Consider the following 20,860-nt stretch of genomic DNA (forward strand, 5'->3'; position numbering starts at 1 on the left):
GGGAGAAGCAGCAGAGCTGCTTTCCCTCACCTCTGCTGGAGGCATTGTGCCCCTCTTGAACTGCAAATGCTCCACATGCTAAGAGAACTCATTTCTCAGGTGAATGAGCTAGCTGGTCTGCTCGATGAGGCTGCCCTCAATGCACACGTCACACATGGTTGCTAACACATAGACCTGATGGGTGAGAGGTTCCAAATGGGAATTGATTCTCTCTTGCAGCCTCTGCACCATTTCAGTCACTGCTGGAACAATATCTGCACATCCTGTGCTTGGGTCCAGTGAGGCGACCATCTTCTCCTGAAAGGGTTGGATCAAGGGACTGATGAGACCCAGGCTTGCCGTGTCAGATAAGAGTGCTTTGGTTAACTCTGTAAAGTGCTTAAGGATCTCCACTGTCTACGAAAGAATCAGCCACCCCTTGCTGCTGAACACTGTCTCTCTTTGCACAGTGTCAACTGCCAAGGTGAAATTGGTCAGGGCTTTTCTGGTCCACCAGATGCTCAAGCGTGGCACAGGTGGAGTTCCAGCTGACATCACTGATCGGATAGTGCTCTAGAACGCCTGTTGGTGCTTGCTTCTGTCACAGCAGGTGGTAGCCTTCACATTGCACATGAAGTACCTTGTGAGATTCCAGCAGTTCTGGAGCAGAACCTGGAAATCATGAGTCGCAGCCTCTGATTCAGTATTCTTGGGTTGGCTGTCTTGGTGGCTGTTACAGTGGCAGAAAGGTAGGGTATAAATTTTGTAAAATAAGCAGATAAATCGTTCACCACCAAGTGAGGGAAGTGGGCCATACAGTAGAATAAGCCTGGGCCAGTGCCCTAATATTTGCACCACGATTAGTCACCATGGAGGCAGAAGGGTTATGTAAAGCTGCTATGGGGTAGGCTTCCTCACAGGTCGGGGAAAGCTGCAGTCCTTCCTCTCCCCCTACTATTCTTCTGCTTAGCCTTTCCCCCAGGACCCCACTGCACTCTCCTCCTATCTCTCATTCTTTGCCCCTGGACTATTTCACCAAAGTAAGCGAGCTGCTATGCTGCATTCTGAGACCGATTTCACACAAGAGCTGCACTGTGGTCGTGCCTCCCTTTGCCCCGCTTCTATTGGTCAATTTCCCACTCGAAGCCGCGCGGCTGTGTTTTGACCCACGGCTTCGCCCGATTTTTCCAGCGGTTTTGTGATCCTCAAAAAACAGGATCACGAAACTGCAGGGAAAATTGGGCGAAGCCGTGGGTCAAAACGCGGCCGCAAGTGGGAAAGTGACCAATAGAAGCGGGGCAAAGGGAGGCGTGACCGTGGCGCAGCTCTTGTGTGAAATTGGTCTGAGTGAACACTGAGTTGCTCTTGAACCTGACTCACTAATCTGCTACCTTTGACTTTTTGCTTCTCAGCAATAATCTACAGTTTTTCAGCCCCCCCCACATACAACCTGTCCTTTTTTTGGGGGGGGGGATTAAAACTACACCTTAGGCATGCTTCAATTTAATTATTTGTTTTTAAATGATTTGGACTTTTCAGCCTAAAAGCCGGCAATTTTTTTTTTTTGGTAACTACAACCTGGGGTAGAAGTATGAAATTCTTTTTTAAAGCCACATTATTTTATCTTTTTCCTAGCCTACAAGCAAAGCCTAATATTTTTTCTTGTCTTTATGAAAACCTGACTTCAGTTTTTGGAAGACATGCTCTTTTTCAACCACCTGGCCTCAGTTGTTTTGAAGCCCAGGTGAGGTCAACCAAATAATTTTTTTTTAGTCACCCTATGCGCCAATTGAAAAACAACAACACCTTGCTTCTTATTATTTTGGATGCCTAACAGAAGCCTAAATTTTGGTTGAGGAACACTTATGGAATCCTAAGCTGAAGTTTATTTTGTTTTGTTTTTAAATACTTAACTCTCATCTGTTATACTGTTGTTAAAACCTAACCAGAAGCTTCCTTCAGAACAATTAAGTTTTTCAAAATGAACTGGGACACCTCAAAACTCCACTAAACCACTCCCCAAAAAACATGATACTGAAAGATCTTTAAAACAACGATAGAAGAAACCAGAACAATGCCAAAGGATAAATTTTGTAAAACAGTGGCAACCTGGACCCCCACCCGCCAAGCATAAGGCCTTTAAAATTAAGTGTAGAGCAGGCAAATTTCATTTTTAATTATTTAAGTAATGATTTAATTAATTACATAAATATATGCAAAATACAAATCTTTGTTTGAGTAATACATAAGATTGATTAAGTGCGACACATGAATATAACAGTTATTGTTCCAGAACATTATGAACATAGACCAATGTTCCATAAATTTATTTGAAATATCAGAATATCACTTAATGTTTTTAGTGATAAGTTAATTTAATAAGCAACACATTTCCACAAACATAATTCCCTTGGAGGGTTTGGCTTTTTCCATCTAGCAGCAAGTTTTATTGTAGTGACTACAAGGATCAAGACAGATGCCAAATCTGACAAAACAAAATATTCTTTAATATAATCCAATAATAAAAACTTTGGATCACAAAGTAAACTGATATTTAACATACCTTTAATAGTGGATTACAAAACCCAGAAATTTGGTATTTCTGCACAACTCAAAAAGATAAAAACAAAATTGGCAACAAATGATCCAAATCTCCAATAACAATCTTGTACAATCCTGTACATAATAGCCAACCTCTGTAGAGTAAGATGCCACTGAAACAAGCAATTTAAAAAATTCTCCCTCCGTCTTGTGGACATAAGTTTAGGCAAAGCATTATTCAGTAACTAGTTACACTCCTCTAGTCTGATATTCCATTTATTATGGTAACTAAAAGATACACCTATATTTTCCAGCAGAAGGGCATGGATATTTGCAAGAGATCCTCTAAATATATTATCTGTGCTGATTATCACCTTGAACAAGGTTTTAGATCTTAAACCCCTATATTTTCCTACTAGAGTATTAAGCATGTGTCTAATTTGGGGGAAAATTGAAATAAAGGGGATCTCTTGTTCAATATAAAGGAAATTTATTCATAGCTCAGAACCTGCTCATTGCTAATTGGATTTTCTATAGTGTCTAAATCTTTATCTCTCCATAGCTTATAATTACTTTGAACTTGGATTTGATGTGATTGCTCATTGCAGAAAACTGAGGTCAACTGAGAAAGTAAAGGTTTCACCTTATACCATTAAAATTTTTTTAACTGATTTAACTTGGAAAATGAAGCAAGTAGCACTCCAGACAAAGTCTCCACATCAGAATTGGGAGCTGCTGCTCCCAAACTTTTAAAAGTCAGATGAGACTTCGATAAAGAAAAATTTAAGGGGAAAAAGAGAAAATAATCATAATGATTTAAACTTAAAAGTTTAATAAACACTTGGTTGATTCAGATATATTACTGGCAGTTGAATAGATAAACTGTAAAGAAAGATTCTTTTCCTCCCTCATATATGACATTATAAGAGAACCTTGCTCAAATGAGAAATTATTAATGTTTATAACTCCTGTGAGTAGTAATTGTAGTTCTATGTAGTGTAAAAAAACAAAAAAATCTTCAAAAAAAAAAGCACTGATAGGATTATCCAAATTTAAATTTCTTTGCTGAAACCAGATAAGATCTTTCAAACAACTATTATCTGGTAGACATGATTTTAAAATGAATGTTTCCTTACCAATGAAAATCCATTCCTTGAGATCAGCTAATATAATAGCTCTCTAATATAGTTTTAAATTTGGTACACCAAGAACTCCCTTACTAATTGGTTGGCAATGGCATAAGCACTTTAGAACTTTAGATCCCTTCCAGTCCGACTTTCGCCCAGGTCATGGGACGGAAACGGCACTGGCCCTCACAGATGATCTCCGGAGGCATCTGGATTGGGCGGATAGGCAGTGTTGTTGCTGTTGGACCTGTCGGCTGCGTTTGACACGGTCGACCATCAGCTACTGATCCACCGCCTCGCCGACACTGGAATCCAGGGTCTTGCCTTGCAATGGTTTGCTTCCTTTCTCCAAGGTCGGGGACAAAGGATGGCGCTTGGGGAACAGCTCTCCCGAAGGCACCCACTGGATTGTGGAGTGCCACAAGGGGTGGTGCTGTCCCTGATGTTATTTAACATCTACATGTGCCCCCTTGCCCAGATTGCACGGAGACATGGGCTGGGATGTCACCAGTACACAGTTGACACCCAGCTCTATCTGTTGTTGGGCGGTCAGTCTGCCTCCAAACTGGAAGATCTAGACCGGGTGTTACAGGACGTGGGTGGATGGCTTAGGCTGAGCTGACTGAAACTGAATCCAGTGAAGACGGAGGTCCTATGTCTGAGTCGGGGTGGACCAGGGGTAGGTATCCCACTCCCGACCTTCGATGGGGCTCCATTGGTGCCAGCACCAGAGGTTGGGAGTGCTCTTGGATGCCTCCTTAACAATAGAGGTCCAGGTAGCAGCCACTGCCAAGTCAGCCTTTTACCATCTTTGGCTGATTAGGCAGCTGATTCCCTTCCTTGAACACAACAACTTGGCAACAGTGATCCATGCAATGGTCACCTCAAGACTGGACTACTGTAATGCTCTCTACATGGGGCTGCCCTTATTGCAAATCTGGAAGCTACAACTGGTGCTAAATGCTGCAGCCAGGCTTCTAATGGGCCTCCCAATGTGGGAGCACATTCAGCTTGTGCTGAAGGCATTGCACTGGCTACTGATAGCATAATGAATTCGCTTCACGGTGCTGGTTCTTTCCTTTAAAGTCCTTTGCGATCAGGGACCTACATACCTGAGGGACCTCCTTTCCCCACATGTTCCTCAGAGAGCACTGCAATCAGGGTCCCAACATCGACTGACCCTTCCTGGACCAAAGGATGCCAGGCTGGTTAGTACCAGGGCTAGGGCTTTCTCAGTGGCGGCTCCTCTCTGGTGGAATGAGCTCCTGGAGGAGATCAGGGCCCTGCGAGACCTTATACAGTTTTGCCAGGCCTGCAAGATGGAGCTCTTCCACCAGGCTTTTAATTAGGAGCCGCCCCAAGGGAGAAACATGCTCCCTGAACAGCCTGTGCCAGCCGCACATTGTTAGATCTGGGTCGATCACAAGGATGGGATAATGAAGACCGACCACCATCTTAAATTTAACTTAAACGGTTAGCACCTTTTTAACACTGAAAATGTTTTATGGTTTAAGAACTATTTAAATGACTTACTGTTGTTTTTATTCTTTCTGTAAGCCGCCCAGAGCCGGCCGTGGCTGGGTAGGGCTGGGTATAAATTTAATAATAAATATAAATAAAAAAAGTCTCTTAGTAGCTTTTCCCACTGTGAAAAAAAATACAGAGGGCTAGATTCAATGGTATATTAATAGGAAAATGATTTTTGGAAGAATATTCATTTTAACTCTTGCAGACCTACCCATTCAGGATAAAGGCAGTGTTCTCCAAACTTTTGATTCCTATTTGATCCCCCCCCCCAAAAAAAGGTTATGATTATTAATCTTCAGTAAAGTTGCTGTATTTTGTTGAATCAAGACCTCAAAATATTTAACAGTTTGATTTTTCCTCAAACAGAGCTTAGAAATACTACTTGTATATCCTCCATTTTTACCAGACACAGAGATTACATGTCTAATTTTAAATACAGATTCCATTGATCTAGTTCAGGTAAGAGCAAGATCATCTGCATATAAACATAATTTAGAAGACAAAGAAGAGAAGAAGAGATTGGATTTATACCCCACCCTTCACTACCCAAAGGAGTAGTGTCTTACAAGTGTCTTACAGTCTCCTTTCCCTTTCCCTCCCCACTTGTTTTCCAAAAGAGACACCATGTATTTTTTATTATTTCTAATTGCCATTGCCAGAAATTCTGTTGTTAAAAGAATTGGAGATAATGGACATTCCTGTAATTTATTTGAAATTCCTCCATTTAATGACTAGTCATAGATAAATGAGATCCATCTGTTGAAATCACCCCTAAGATAAAAAAACTTCCAAGACGTCAAAATTTTAAAACAAGCCAAGATATCCCAACAAAACAGGACCAGCCTTTTACATAAAAACAACACAAAATAAAACCAAAGAAAATGATCTTGAAAAGACCCAGAAGGAAAATAAAGTCTCCATTGCCTTCCTTCACTACAACCCACCAGGCAACAACAAAAACCACTGGGAAATATGAAATAATAATTTAAATAATATTTATTTTAAAGCAAGGACAAACCACTACTGGCACCAAACAATAAGAGGATCTTCCCAGCAAGGCAGGAAGTGGGCAGCAAAAGTAATCCAAGGCACAGACAGATCAGAGCAGCCAGAGGCAAACCAGCACTCAAAAAAAATATTGCCTTATGGAGTCATGCTACAGTCAGGCCTACTTTTTATCCCATGGTCAGAAAGATATGAAAGAATCATCATGATTGGGCAGACAGAACTTCCCCTAACATGTGATCCCATTTTCACGAGAGTCCTGCCTCCTTCTTCCTTCCCTCCAGTTATCCAAGAAACCTGTTAATGGGGATGGGGGACGGGACTGGCCTGGGATCCTTAAAATGCTGGCCCCAGATATTCCCAAGAATCCTGAATATTGACCCAGATACCTTATTAGTATTTGAGGGCTGTATGTTCAGACTGGACATATCCAAACACACATCCTTAGAGAGAATATAGTAAGCTATGATATAAAAGGCAGGAAACTGCTTTCATAGGCGTAGATCCCACGGAAGATTTCCTCAGGTTGAAGGGATTTTCATCCCAGGGCACAACTTTTTCTTTTCCCTCTTCCATCTGCAGCCCAAATTACCTCCCCAGAATGTGATCATGGGGGGCAGGGGACAACATGAAGGGAGAGGTGGAAGTCTACAGTGGAAGTGGGGGAATTGGCAAAAATGATCCCTTTCCACCTACAAAAATCTTCTGTGGGATCCGTGCTCACTGTATTGTTTTTGTGCTTTCTTTGAGCTTTCAACCTTCTTTTTTTCTTTTCTTTTACCTCTCCAGGTGTTTTAATAGCTTGTTACTTGATTTTTGCAACAAGAATGACTGCAGATCAAGCAATTGTTTATGTTAGGACAAAGAGGCCTAACTCAGTTCAAACTAGAGGGCAGCTGTTGTGCGTAAGGGAGTTCTCGCAGTTCTTAATTCCATTAAGGAATGTTTTTGCTTCTTGTGAGCCTAAAGCCCACACAGTTACTCTTTCTCAGTACCTGATCCGACAGCGACATTTGCTTCATGGTTATGAAAGCAGACATCTCAAGTATGTGCCAAAACTTGTTCATTTGGTTTGCAAACTGTTGTTGGATTTGGCTGAAAACCGGCAAATGATAGAAGAGGAAGTAGTAGATATACCAGATCTGTCAGCTGAAATAGAAGAGACTGTTTCCCTGTTAGATAACACGGATCTTGATGAAGAGCTAACAAGGCAAGACAGTAGCACCTCAGAGCCATTTTCCCCCTCAGGATCAGCTGCTCTTCAGTTAGGCGGTCGTGAATGTGATCTTCTTTGGAGGCGAAGGAACGTGGAATACCTTCAGCCTCTGCGTCATGCAAAAAGGCGCATGAGCTACAGTGAATCAGATTTAAGGAGAGCTGTATATGTCTCTGAGCAGGGAGAGACACCGTGGTCAGTGCCTGTGCAAGTGTCACTCTGCAACAAACTAAACCAAAAGAACAATGAGGACGATTTACTAACTCTCCGGTCTGAGATAAACAAAGAACTGTTAGTTCGAAGTACATTTATTTTCTGGAGTCAGGGTAAATTTAATTTAGATGGGAAAGGACGTAGTTCTCCACTTTGCTATAGAAAGAGACATTCTAGAGGAGTACATCGCAGTCAAACATTTTCTTCAGGCCTTAGATGTGATCAGGAGGAAGACGATGAGGAAGACGATGAAGAGCTAAAAGCGTTGAACTACCACTGTCGCAGAAAATCTAGTATGTACGGTAGGAGAACATGGTCCTCTGAGGACTCAGACTCTTCCAAAGCAGAGCGTGACAGCCGTGACTTTAGAGAACTCTGTGAATCGATCCCCCATATTGTTGTGCAGTCAGAACTAACCCTGGAGGCTCGAAGAATTTTAGCGGCTAAAGCCCTTGCAGATCTAAATGAATTTATGGGAGCAGAAGAAGTGAAGAGCAAGGTGGAAAAGTGGCAGGTATTTTCATATTGTAACTCTGCTATTGTATTTGTCTCTTATAAGGGCAGATTCTTGGAAAAGGCCTCTAGCCAGAAGAAATTCGATGGCATCATTGCTTTCAGTGTGTGCAAGGTATTCTCTATGCTAAGGAGGCTGCTATTCTGTGTTATTATAAAACAGGTGAATGTGTAAGGAGAAGGCACAGCCCGCTTCTCCCTAACCTTTCATTATGCCCTACTTTGTGACCTCCAGAGATAACAGTCTACAGGCTACCTCATTGTTCTTGTGTAATTTGGGAATTAAATGCAGGGATTTTGCATCAATCTAATGTGGGAAGAAGTCCTATAGTCTAGATTGAAGTCTGTGCCCCCTGAAAATACATTAGTGCTGCACTTCTGAGTTTAGCTGCAGAAAAATGAATGTTTAATTAAAATTGTACATACTGTCCTGCACAGATTCTCATGTTGCTTAAAGAGACTGAGAAGAGTATTTTCCTGGCCAACGTAGGCCGCAGATCTGCTTGCTAGGGGCAGCAGCACCATTTCAGTTGGTAGGCTTGATTCCTGCTTCCCTCCCCTGCAGTTCATGGGCCAAGGACCCTAGCCAGCTGCAAGTCATTTTTTTTGCATCTGTTTGTGAGCACAAACTGCAAACCCACAAGGAGCAGCATAAGAATGTTCTGGGTAGAAGAGATGTACATTGTCTCATCTTCTTTCAGTAAGAAACTAGATAGTATAAGCATACTCTAAAACAAAATGAATATGCAGAACTAGAAGATTCCAAATAATGACCTGCTTTCCTATTCATGTTCTCCAGTCCAGTCTAAGAGCTAATGATCCCCTACTCTTTGTTGGACTCATAACACTAATGTGAAGGTGGAGCAGTTGCCATGCAGAATCACCATAAGGAGATACTTCACCCTACCCTCACGGGCTCTCTTCCCACTTGCAATATCCACGGCTGCCTGTGCCTGGGGAAGGTGGCAAAGTTAGGCATTCACCAGGAACTGAATTCTAGCCAATAGCCCAGCACCCCAACAGCATTGCTACTTTGCATAGAGTGCAGAAGGTCATAGAGAGTGTAGAAGAATTCTTTGTTTTGTATGCTCTATCTCTTTCAGGTTAAGGCACCTGACCTGAGGGCCCCCCCAAATCCTGGAATTGGTACTACAAATGCTCCCCCAACTCAGGCATCATTTAACACATTTGTCCCCCAAGTCTAGAAATCAGCCTAGTCAGAGGAGGGGAGGAAAGGCCTAGACGGAATTTGTAGGAAATATTCAGCAGATTCATTAATCTAACCAACACATATCTCCCACCCCTATGTTTGCTTGATCTGGGAAAGTATGGATTTGAGAATATATGTTGTTTGAGGTAATGTATACTTCTGCCCTAATACTATTAAAGCAAAGTTTTCTAATTTAAAGGCAGTTTACTTGGATTTTTACATTTCTTAGAAAGAATTAAATTCTCAGAATGGAGCCTGGGAGAGGATATGTGCTGAGAGAGACCCTTTTATCCTCAGTGGTCTGATGTGGTCTTGGATAGAGCAACTAAAAGAACCTGTCTTAACTAATGATGATATTGACTTACTCGCAAAAAATTGCATAGACTCTCAAGAAGGACTTAAATTGCTAGAAAAGGTAAGTACTTTCCTTGGCCTTGGAATTTTCCCTTCTGTATATGAAGAACTGTGTGTTTTGCTCATCCGTAAAGAGGATTACATTTGGGTAATGTAAAAGTTCTTTATGCATGGTAAGATACTAATTTCCAATATATGCAACTTTACGTATGAACTGGATCTATACGTATTCTCTCCTTCAGTCAAAAAAAAAAACATAAGGGGCCAGATTGGCTGTATGTTACATTAATCCTGAGGTACACGTGTACTGCAGTAGCCAGCTGCCACATGACTATAATGGCACTAGTCTATTCCCTAAGGGCATAATTTATGCAACAGCCAGCAGACAAAGTTGGTGCATTTGCAGTGTTTTCTGTTCATAACCTGGGTAGTGTTCATAGCAACCATGCCACAGCGGTTAGTGGCAGTCTTGTGTGGAAGCAGTGGCACGATGATGGACAGGGCCACCAGAACCAATCAGGTGCCATGTGTCAAAGGGGTGGAGTCCATCTCAGGTGGGACAGAGAGGGACAGGCCACAGGAGTTCTGCTCATTTTCAGGAGCACCCTCCTTAAAGGGACCAACTCCTATGAGCAGATCCAGGCACCTGAACTTTGCTCTCCTCCTTGGGTGTTAGCACCAAGTGCCCTGTAGCGCAAAGTGCCCTCTCTCTCTGTTTTTCCAACCACCAAAGTGCCTCACTGCTTGCTCTAAGTCTGCATGGCAGGGAGCTCCGAGACAGAGTAAGATGTCCTGGCTGAAATGTATGTAGGGTGGGGGGAACGCAATTGGGTGCTGGGAGGGGGCTTGGCCGTCATGGGGAGGGTGGTGATTGGCCAAGCCTCTAGTTGGCATCCTGAGCTCCTCCAAGTCTAATTGGCGAGGCTGCAGCAGCGGGGGGACAACCTGAGTTTTCAGTTCCATTGGCACGTATGGGCTAGGCCATGTTTTTTGTTGCTGTAACTTTCCATCTCAAGCAGGGGGCGTCCCCAGGCTGAAAGGGCTCAGGGAGCTAACCAACTCTGACCACACCCCCAAAACCATCCATAGCCATGCCGATGCAGGGGACTACGCCTTGGTTATGCCAGTAGGCGGCCACCATGGCCCTCCACCAGCACTGAAGAGCGATGGAGCGACGCAGGGGGCCTGTGTCATTGTACCTGGCCTTTATGCTGACATATCGTGGGCATATGCTGATGCAAGGGTCAGTTGGCTCCCTGAGTGCTTTCAGCCCCTTAGGATTGCTCTGTAAATGTACAACGCCAGGCCTTAGCAGACAAACCACCATACTTATGGTATGTTGGCACTGAACAAATATGTGAATAAACCCTGTGTCTCACAGTCGGTGGATCTGTCTCTAAGTGATCACATATCTTGTTCCACTCTTTGGTATTCTGATTCCCCTCCCAAAAAACACCATTATGTTCCTTCAGAAGAAGTTTTGGCACCCCTTTTTCCCTGTTTTTCTAATTCAGAGTGGATTTAAGTTGTGTGTGAGTTGTATAATCTCTTCTGCCATGACTGTTACAGTCTGAGCCCATTCACTTTCTCTTTTTTACTAATCCTCACTTTCCGCTCTCTTAACATATAATAGCTAGCTTGGTAAAAGGATGCTGTTATATGTTTTTAAATGTATTTTACCATGTTCTCTTTATAATGTTTGTATACCTGATTTCATTGGTCTTAAAGCACATTCAGATCTGTTGGATGTGTTTGGCATAGTGTTCTTGAAAGCACTGTTTACTGTATGTGCTGCCTTTTTTGTCTCATCAGGGAAAATATCATACTGTGTTATGTATTTTAAAATGTGTGGTGAATTTACGGGCAATACCAACAGATTTGGAAGAACTTCTTCTTGATCGTGCCATCAAAGCATTCACAAAGGCAAGTAGCATGTGACATTGTGATCTCTCCTATTACTAAGGAATTGACCACTGAAGATTAGCCAGTGCATTAACCATAATAATCCTGATGCTTCTGAGGTCCTCTCAGTGCCCACAGTGTCTTAGTTTCTTTTGGAATCTTCTCTGACTATCTCAGGCAACAGGCAAGGGACGTGATGGGGGCTTCCGTTTGCCTTATTAGGAGTAAGGTTTTTATGACCTTGGGTATATGGAGGCCAACCACATGGTGCAACATGACTGCTGGCTCTGCCAGTATGATACACGTAATGGGAGGCTGTTATGTCTCTGCTGGGGTCTAATCCACCCGGGTGCTTTAAGGCATGTGTAGATAGATGTTGCTTTTTTGTCTTTCATTTACTAAAATACTCTTGGTTCACAGGCAGTGGTAAATTTTAGAACATACTCAAATAATAATTTAAACTAAACAGTCTGAACTCTGGTAAGGTATGCATCTGCTGTAATATGTCCCACATTTTAAATTAGACAGTGTGATATTTTGAGAACTCCTAGGTTTATTTAGTGTTATAATTTTAATAAGGTGACTTTAAGTTTGCTTCCTGCAGATGAATTCTGATTCTGAGGGTGGCCCGTATGTTTACAACACTCTAAGGAACGTTTTCAAACAGATACTGGAACACCAAAGACAAAATTGCACAGAAGGAACAGGAAAGCCTGTCTGATGTTTACTCTTCTAAGCTGTAGTTCTCTGCAGCCCTCCAAAACGACCTTTCATTGCCAGCTATTATAATTTGTATTGTTTTGTTTATGTTAACTAAATCTAAGTTGATGTTGATTTTTAAATAACTGCAATACACACACACACACACACACATACACCACTTTGTGTTTGTACTGTAGTATTTTAATGCTTTATTGTAAAAGTAGCATTTTGTTGATATAGGGTTTTCATTAATAAGCTATTTTTTCAAGACAAACTGTTGCCATAAATTCAGTGCCATGTTATACAATGGTTTATTTAGTTGATGTTTGTGTATTAACATTTTAAGTATACATTATGATGTTTACAACAGTACTATTATACTTTACCTTGTGATGAGTAAAGATTTATTTATATTGACAACTGTTGTACAACTGTATGGATTTTCCTTGGGAACTGAAAAAAAACTGATTGTAGTGGCAAAACAGATGTCTAGGGGCGAAAATAAACATAACTTAGAAGTGCAGAAATGGGCAATCCAAAGACCATAGATCCTTGTTAGGAAACTGAAAATATTTTTAATATTATAAGAATTTATTACTCTCCCTTTTGTTGGAAAATGAAACATGAGACCTGTATTATATTGTCTCAGAAACTAAAATTTAAATAAACAGAAACATTTAATGTTTTCAGGTCTTCTTGTTTCCTGTTTGGATTATTTGGAAGGTTGTGCTTATTTGAAGATACATGCTAACCAGTATCTTGTTCAGCTGCTTTTTAGCTGGTAAGCCTACGGACATGGTTTATTTTTAATTTCAGTACAACATCTAACAATTTTAGGTGCTATTACTGAATAAAGCAATTGCAGTCCTTTGCCTCATCTAAGGTAGCTTTTAATGCCAAACATACTGTGTCTGTATTTAATATACTTTCTTTTTTGAGGCATAGCTGATATAAGGGCCCTTGTCACTGATACCGTGATAATTTCCTTGGCCTCACATTCTTACAGGAGGTTTTAGCTTCTGTCATTATGCAGTCACGTCTGAGACAATTGGTAGGGCTTCAGATATAAGAAGGCTTGAGATAGTTTTTGGCACTGAAGGCACTAGGACTTCTGTTCCTGAAATTATACTCTGTCTCTGCTCCAGTCCCCCCCCCCCCGATCCACCTCTATCACTATAGTTCCTCTGCCTCATAGACAGTGTTTATTTATTTAAAAGATTTATGTCCCACCTTTCAACACAATCAGGGCTACCAGCTAAAAATAGAGCCATGGCCAAAAAGGCCCTGTCTCTGGTTGCCAGCTGCCTAAAACCTCAGAAGGTAGGAGCTCCTGCAGTAGGGCCTCAGAAGATGACCATAATGGTTGGTTAGATTTGTATGGGAGTAGGCAGTACTTATGCTGGCTTCAGACTATAGAGCTGTATATGCACAGATAGACATGCAAGTCCCTGGTTAAGTAGATATGAATTATCTTTTAGAAACAAACGCAAAGTGAAAAGACTTTTTAAAAATGATCTGGAGGAGGAGAGGATTGAGTAGTAGACTGTAGGGCTTTTCCAAGGCATAAATCCCTGCTTGGGATGCCATGATTGTGGGGCTGGCACTTCTGCCCTGTGGCCCCATCTTCCTCGGCTGTCCCCTTGGCATTTTCCTGCCTGCCATCCTGCCTTCAGCTGTAATCAGATATCCTCAGAAGTACGTCTGGAAGATCTGAGTGTGCCTGCTTATGGCCAGTGAGAAGGAAGGCAGGGGCTGGAACCAAGAGAAGCTCTTCGGTGGAGACTAGAGATGAAGGCTTTGGATTGAAAAAACCCTTTGACTCCTTTTCCCCAGGAGCCCTGTTGTTCCCTCCTCCTCCTTAGCAATAGATCATCCCTCTGAGGCTGTTACTGTTTGTGAAATTGTGTGGGAGGGAAGGCTGATGCCCCTCCTCCTCCAGCACTGTACTCTGGAGACAAATTGGGCCTCAATGCACTTGGGGGACATTAGTTTCCCTAACGTGAGGTTTGACTGTAAAATTATCAAAGTCAGGTTTGGGAACTCGAGCCAGTGGGGTGTACGTCACCTCAGCATTAATGTCAATAGTCCTATTCATTAAGTATCTCTGATGTTCATCTTGTTATGTACAGTATACATCTATTACAGCAGTTCTAACTCTGCAAGGTTTTTTTAGATCTCTCAGTGCACCATAAAACCCTGAAAAATAAGGCTGTATAGAGCTCATGGTGTGGATCATAATGTGTCTTACTTTTTTATCATGTTACTACACCAACTCTCAAAAGTGACTCACAATTCAAATATTAAAACAAACTCTGTACTCTGTTGGTTGCATTTAGTTTGCTTTCAGCCAGCCTAAACACTAACCCATGCTTTTGTAACTTCATGGTTATATTACAGTAATTTGCTGTATGGTGGGCTGGGTTGAAGACAACCCAGAAACTCTAAATGGTTCTGAACCATATATCCTAATAGCAAAGTGTTGGTCCATCTGTAGATACTTTCCCACAGATTGGGGACTCACGCTGTTAGAAAATAGGTAATTCTGCAAACTTTGCTTCCCATATATACCCATTCACCAACTATATAATAGGCTTCCATGTACCGGCTGTTCCCCTGCTTAAGGTAGCTCACCTCGCATAACTGACAGCAGAGGTCCCCGTTGCAGGCCTGTAGCTACGATGGGGCATTTTGGGGCTCCAACTCTTAATTAAAAGCCTCGCCCCACAAATAGCCATGCCAAAAACTTTATTTTTGAGGAAAGACAACCCCCCCGCCCCCGGCTGCCTGCAAATTTAATTTGCATGTTTCTCAAAGGCTCATGGGGATGCTTTGGAAAGACTCACCATGACCTAGGTGGTATAAAGCAGGACTGAGCTAGCAGAAAGGGGAATTACTGGAGAAGTGCTAAAGGCACCACTCTTGAGGACCCTTCTAAGGTTTCTTACCCTATGGAAGGGAAAAGGCATTAAAATGCCCTCTGAACTGTTTTTCCCTAGGAACTGACAGGCATTCAGATTAATTTAATTATCTTTAATTTAACTGCCCCCCTTAAAAATTTAAATGCCCCCCTGAACAAAAATTCCTGGCTATAGGCGTGCCCTATCGTGGTGCCCATAGGCACCATGGTGCTCACTGACATCTTACCTGGTACACACCTGGTGTATTTTCAGAAACTGGGTGGAGCCAGATAGGACTCTTGCCTAGCATGACTTCTGATTGGCCACTGGAGATCTGATTAGCTGTGCTGATTAAAATAACATTGATTTCATAGCAGTTGCCACCATAGTGCTGGTTTTATTTCCCCTCTCCTCTGCTTCACAATGTATTTTTAAAATTACCCCTCTTCTCCGCTACACTTGAACTTCTCTCTCTGGCTTTCTCTCTCTCTTGCTCTTTCTCTCTCTCTGGCTCTCTCTCTGGCTCTCTCTCTGGCTCTGCCTCCTACAGAAGCCATTTTGTGGATGCTCCCACCACCCTGGTTCAGAATTCCAAAGGCACCTTACAGACTCAAAAAGGACACCTGGCCCAGAGCCTGTGCCCTTTCTCTTGTAGCTCTCACATGGTTAAATGGCCTCTCTGAGGAGGTGGAGGTGGACTGTCTCTAGCAAATTTTAGTGTCTGAAAAATATTAGACCATCCCGACGCCATGAGAGTACACTGTAGCGATCAGACATGGGAAAGTCTGTCCGTGGCCAGTCACAACCCATTTACTACCACATAGTAAAGCAAGGCTATTGCCTCCGGAGGAATTTGGCCCACAGTTGCGCGATCATGCAGTCCTTGGAAGCGTGATCAGACACAACTGCAGGTGAGTCAGGGGTTTTTCTTTTGCTGTTTGTTTCCGATGTGCTTAAATGAGGAATCGATGAATCACATTTCCACACTGAGAGCTCCCTATGGAGTTTGTGATGATGCACATACTGAGAAGGGGGAAAAAACAATGGCACAGAGTCGGGATGGCCTGATCAGACCATCCTGACGCCATGAGAGTGCCCTGTAGTAATCAGACATGGGAAAGTCCGTCCGTGGCCAGTCGCAACCCGTCTACTACCAGATTTTCCCCGGTGTCTTTTTATTCCCTTCTGCAGCGGAGCGAAACGGGTTGCCGATGGGTGTGGGGCGCTTCCCAGATGTCCGTGTCTGATTGCACCTTTTAAATCCGCCCAGCATTCGTGCCTATGGTGGAGCTAATTGTGCGTGTGATCGCGCCCATAGATAACCTTTTAAAGCACCCTTGTAAATAGTTTCGTCAAATTCAGGATCGATACTTCTGTTTCTCTTTAATGAAGGAATGGTTTTGATTGTAAACCAAAATAGTGATGTGCTTTCCCTTCTCTTATTTGTAAATCGTTATTTATTTATTTATTTATTTATTTGTTAAATTTATATCCCGCCCTCCCCCGTAGGGCTCAGGGCGGCTTACATGGCAAAAAAACTTGCACATAAAAACATCAATACTATAATACATTTTAAGACCATAATATACAATTTAAAACCCAGTCAGACAATAAAGTGCTCAGACTTCACAGCATCCATACTAAGACGTCAGAGAGGGCACCACATACCAAACATCCCTTGGTAGGCATGGTGTGAAGATGTTGATCAGATATTCAGATGTTCCCCTAGTCTCCTAGGGCCCTCCCCCCCACATTGATGGTATACAGCAGGGGGGGCAGCGGCGGCGGCCCCTAATCGAAAGCCTGGTGGAAGAGCTCCGTCTTACAGGCCCTGCGGAATTGCACCAAATCCCGCAGGGCCCGGATCTCCTCCGGGAGCTCATTCCACCAGGCAGGGGCCGCCACCGAGAAAGCCCTAGCCCTCGTGACGACCAGCTTAGCCTCCTTGGGGCCCGGTATAGTTAGAAGGTTTTGGGCCCCCGACCGTAGCGCTCTTGGGGGAACATACGGGGAAAGGCGGTCCCTCAGGTAGGCTGGACCCAGACCATATAGGGCTTTATAGGTAAGAACCAGCATATTCTGTGATAATTATATTGGACACACACAGCCTCACCGGTGACTCTTCCCACACCTCTTAGGCTTTCTTTGGAGCCTCTTAAAAATAATTCTGTCAGAGCACCTTCCTTTTGACATTTGTACACCCCCACAGATTTCCCCCCCATTGTGCTCAGCGTCAGCAACAATCTTTGCCCTTGCTGACAAATCCCACATTGAAGCAATATAACACCTACATCCACAGCTGTGTAACCAACAGTTTTGCTATCTTTAATTTAGAGAGTGGGTATGGCTTGTAAAATGCAGCTTTTTCCTGTACATGCCACAGGAATGTATTTTGGTACAGAATTCACAGGAGCCTGCTTCCGCAAGAATGAAACTGTTGGTTTGGGTTGCTATGGAGCTTCTGTGACAACCATTTTGGATGCATTCAGTAGCATTCTAGAACCGGTGGATCTTGCTCAAAGAGCACTGCTGTCCTGTCCCTTTGAGATCAGTGCAGTAATGTCATGGAGGCTTTAGCACAGGTGCTTTCCTGTCCGGTGTGTTTAGAGTTGTTTACTCCCCCAGTGCTGCTCCTGCCCTGCACTCACAATTTTTGCAAGAAATGTCTTGATGAGATCCTCGTTCAACAGAACTGTAATGTCAGTGGGCAGTTCAGTTGCCCTATGTGCAGAAAAGTAAGTAGAGATGGAAAACCTTCTTTATATTCATAATCAAATGCTATGTGATGAGAGGGGACAAACCTTCAGAAACTCATTTTGTGTGTCAGCAGGCAAGACCCAGTTCTCAAATTATGCAACAAATACAAGCACTAGAAATGTGTAAATCTTAAAATCATAGTTTCTGAAAGTGTTCTGAGAATATTAGAGCTGACATATAGATCATCCCTATAGAACAATTACATATGTGAGTTTTCGACTGCTCATATACACTGATGAAAGTGTTGCCATTTTGATTTATTTTTAAAAGTAGAAGCTGTGGGTTCTGTGTATCACCTGGATAGGTTTGTGGGAGAAGACCGCCACAAGAAACCATAATGGTGCGCCTATGCTAAAAATGAAAATGTTTCCATTACTATGTAGCAATTTTACAGGGGCTGTGCAAACTATGTACATGCTTGCATCTTTAAAAGATATACAATACCAGTTTCAGCAATTTGTTTTATCTTCAGATTTTTTATTAACCAGAAAACTTTCATTTAAGACCAAATGTAGGAATGGCACATTATAAAAAAGTGTTACACAACCCATATCATTTTTAAATTCTTTTATTTAACAAAATTTGTACCTTGCCTTTCTGGCTTCCTATGGACCACCAAGGCGGCTAACAAAGCGTGCATAATAAAAAATACATCATAAAAACCATAAAAAGACATGTCATAAATTAATCTCACTTTCAGGTCATACACTTGAGAGGAAGAGGAATCACTGGATTGCCAAGAAATACTTTGGTGGAGAGTATCCTGGAGAAATTTAAATATGAGCTTGAAAACCTGCACATCAAAGAACAAAATCACTTGTCTCAAATATGTAAAGAACATGGGGAAATTATGAATTTGGTATAAATACAGTCACTGTTTCTGACTAGTTACTAGAACACTGTACAGACTTACTGTAGTGCTTATTTAATCAATGTGCATGTGCACTGTGGTGCCCTGCTCTTATTAGAGCATTGTATAAAATGCTTTGGGGTGGGGTAAGTGTTCTGTTGAGTACCATCCAGACATGGTCCCTCATTTCTGATGTAAAAACTTTGCACTTCCCTCCTTTTTCCCAGTAAGGATGCAACCTTCTGAATTTTGCCCTTGGTATAACCTCTCTTTTCCACTATTCACATAACTTTGTGACCTTTAAAAAAAATTTTTTAACTAGCTTAGAGCCTAAAGGCCACATGTTCTCTGCTAACACTTCTTCAGCACAAGAACTCCTCATCCAGCCCTTTCTTTAAAAACTGTCCACAACAGTATCCCCTAATTTCATAAACCAGTTTGGTGTAGTGGTTAAGAGCCAGTTTGGTGTAGTTGTTAAGAGTGGCGGACTTTAGAGAAACAGGTTTGATTCCCCACTCCTCCACATGCCGCCAGCTGGATGACCTTGGGTCAGTCACAGTTCTCTCAGAGCTGTTCTTTCAAGAGCAATTCTCTCAGAGCTCTCTCAGCCCCACCCACCCTCACAGGGTGGCTGTTGAGGGAGAGGAAGGGAAGGAGATTGTAAGCTGTTCTGAGACTCCAAGTGAAGGGTGGGGTATAAATCCAACTCTTCTTCCTCTTCCTCTTTTTCTTCCTCCTCCTTTCTTTGACGACACTGTACTCCCTATGTCTAACTATGGAGCACATGTCATATTTTTTTCTGTTTTAAAAAGCACTGAACAACGAATTCCCTGTATATGATAGTACTACTAGAAGTAGTGAAATAAGAATAAAAACTGTTGTTTGCCATTGTTTTGAGAGTTGAGAGACAGTGCCTTGAGACAATGTCTCCTAAACATCCTTTGTTATATCAAATAATTATGCATTTGTTTTATTCTCATTCAGTTGTGTCTGACTGAAGATAAACCAATTTGTGCCATCTGCAAACTCTTTGGAGAGCACGAGTCGCACAGTGTAGCAAAAATATCCAAAGTCTATGCAGAAAGGAAAAGCGGATTAGTCAAAGATTTAGACCGGATGTTCCAGCAATCTCAATATGCTGAGCAAGCAAAGAAGGTACAGTTTTAAAAAGCACTCTTGTTTTCTGTACATCACATGTATTAACAAAACAAAATATTTTTTAATTCTCAATATGAGCCTATGAATTTTAATGCATCAGTGGCTTACTTCTGAGTGACATGTATTTTATTCACTCTCATCTAAAATATGCTATTTGTTCTCTTCCAAAAGACTGCGCACATTGTTTTTAGTATTTTTTCTGTGTCTGTGTGCATGTGTGTGTGTGCTTGCGTGCCTGGAAATCATAGCGACTTCTGGCTACCCCTACTTGGGCTTGGACACATTTTCAGAGAGGTGGCTTGCTATTGCCTCTCTCTGCGTCCCAGCTCTGGTATTCCTTGGAGGTCTCCCATCCAAGTACTTGCCAGGATCGGCCCTGCTTAGCTTCCAAGATCTGATGAGATCGAGCTTGTCTGGGCTACCCAGGTCAGGTCAAGACTGCACACATTTGATAGAATCATAGAATCACAGAGTTGGAAGGGGCCATACAGGCCATCTAGTCCAACCCCCTGCTCAATGCAGGATCAGCCTACAGCATCCCTGACACATGTTTGTCCAGTCGCTGCTCAACGACTGCCAGTGACGGGGAGCTCACCACCTCCCTAGGCAGCTGATTCCACTGTTGCACAACAAGTTTTTCCTAATATCCAGCCGGTACCTTCCTACCCTTAATTTAAACCCATTATTGTGAATCCTATCCTCTGCTGCCAACTAGAAGACCTCCATACCCTCCTCTAAGTGACAGGCCTTCAAATATTTAAAGAGAGCGATCATGCCCCCCCCCCTCTCAGCCTCCTCCAGATTAAACATTCCCAGGTCCCTCAGCCTTTCCTCTTAGGGCTTAGTCTCCAGGCCCCCAATTATCCTTGTCGCTCTCTTCTGCACATGCTCCATTCTGTCCACGTCCTT

At 42.6% G+C, this 20,860-nt stretch overlaps 1 protein-coding gene across 3 annotated transcripts in view; it reads left to right on the plus strand.

The window, feature by feature from the left end:
* The window catches only part of PTPDC1 (protein tyrosine phosphatase domain containing 1), a 22,505-nt gene extending 10,045 nt beyond the window's left edge, over positions 1 to 12,460 (plus strand). For 2 of the 3 annotated variants that reach the window (XM_015421193.1, XM_015421192.1), the window contains 4 exons: positions 6,969 to 8,122; positions 9,561 to 9,746; positions 11,498 to 11,608; positions 12,192 to 12,460. In XM_015421193.1, the coding sequence (XP_015276679.1) occupies positions 6,969 to 8,122; positions 9,561 to 9,746; positions 11,498 to 11,608; positions 12,192 to 12,308 (1,568 nt within the window). In that variant the 3' untranslated portion in view covers positions 12,309 to 12,460. The remainder of the gene's footprint in view (positions 1 to 6,968; positions 8,123 to 9,560; positions 9,747 to 11,497; positions 11,609 to 12,191) is intronic. The other variant, XM_015421194.1, reaches the window with a different exon arrangement.
* The last annotated feature ends 8,400 nt before the right edge of the window (positions 12,461 to 20,860 follow it).

The sequence above is a fragment of the Gekko japonicus genome, unplaced genomic scaffold (assembly GCF_001447785.1).
Source record: "Gekko japonicus isolate JY-2015 unplaced genomic scaffold, Gekko_japonicus_V1.1 scaffold149, whole genome shotgun sequence".
Taxonomy (NCBI): domain Eukaryota; kingdom Metazoa; phylum Chordata; class Lepidosauria; order Squamata; family Gekkonidae; genus Gekko; species Gekko japonicus.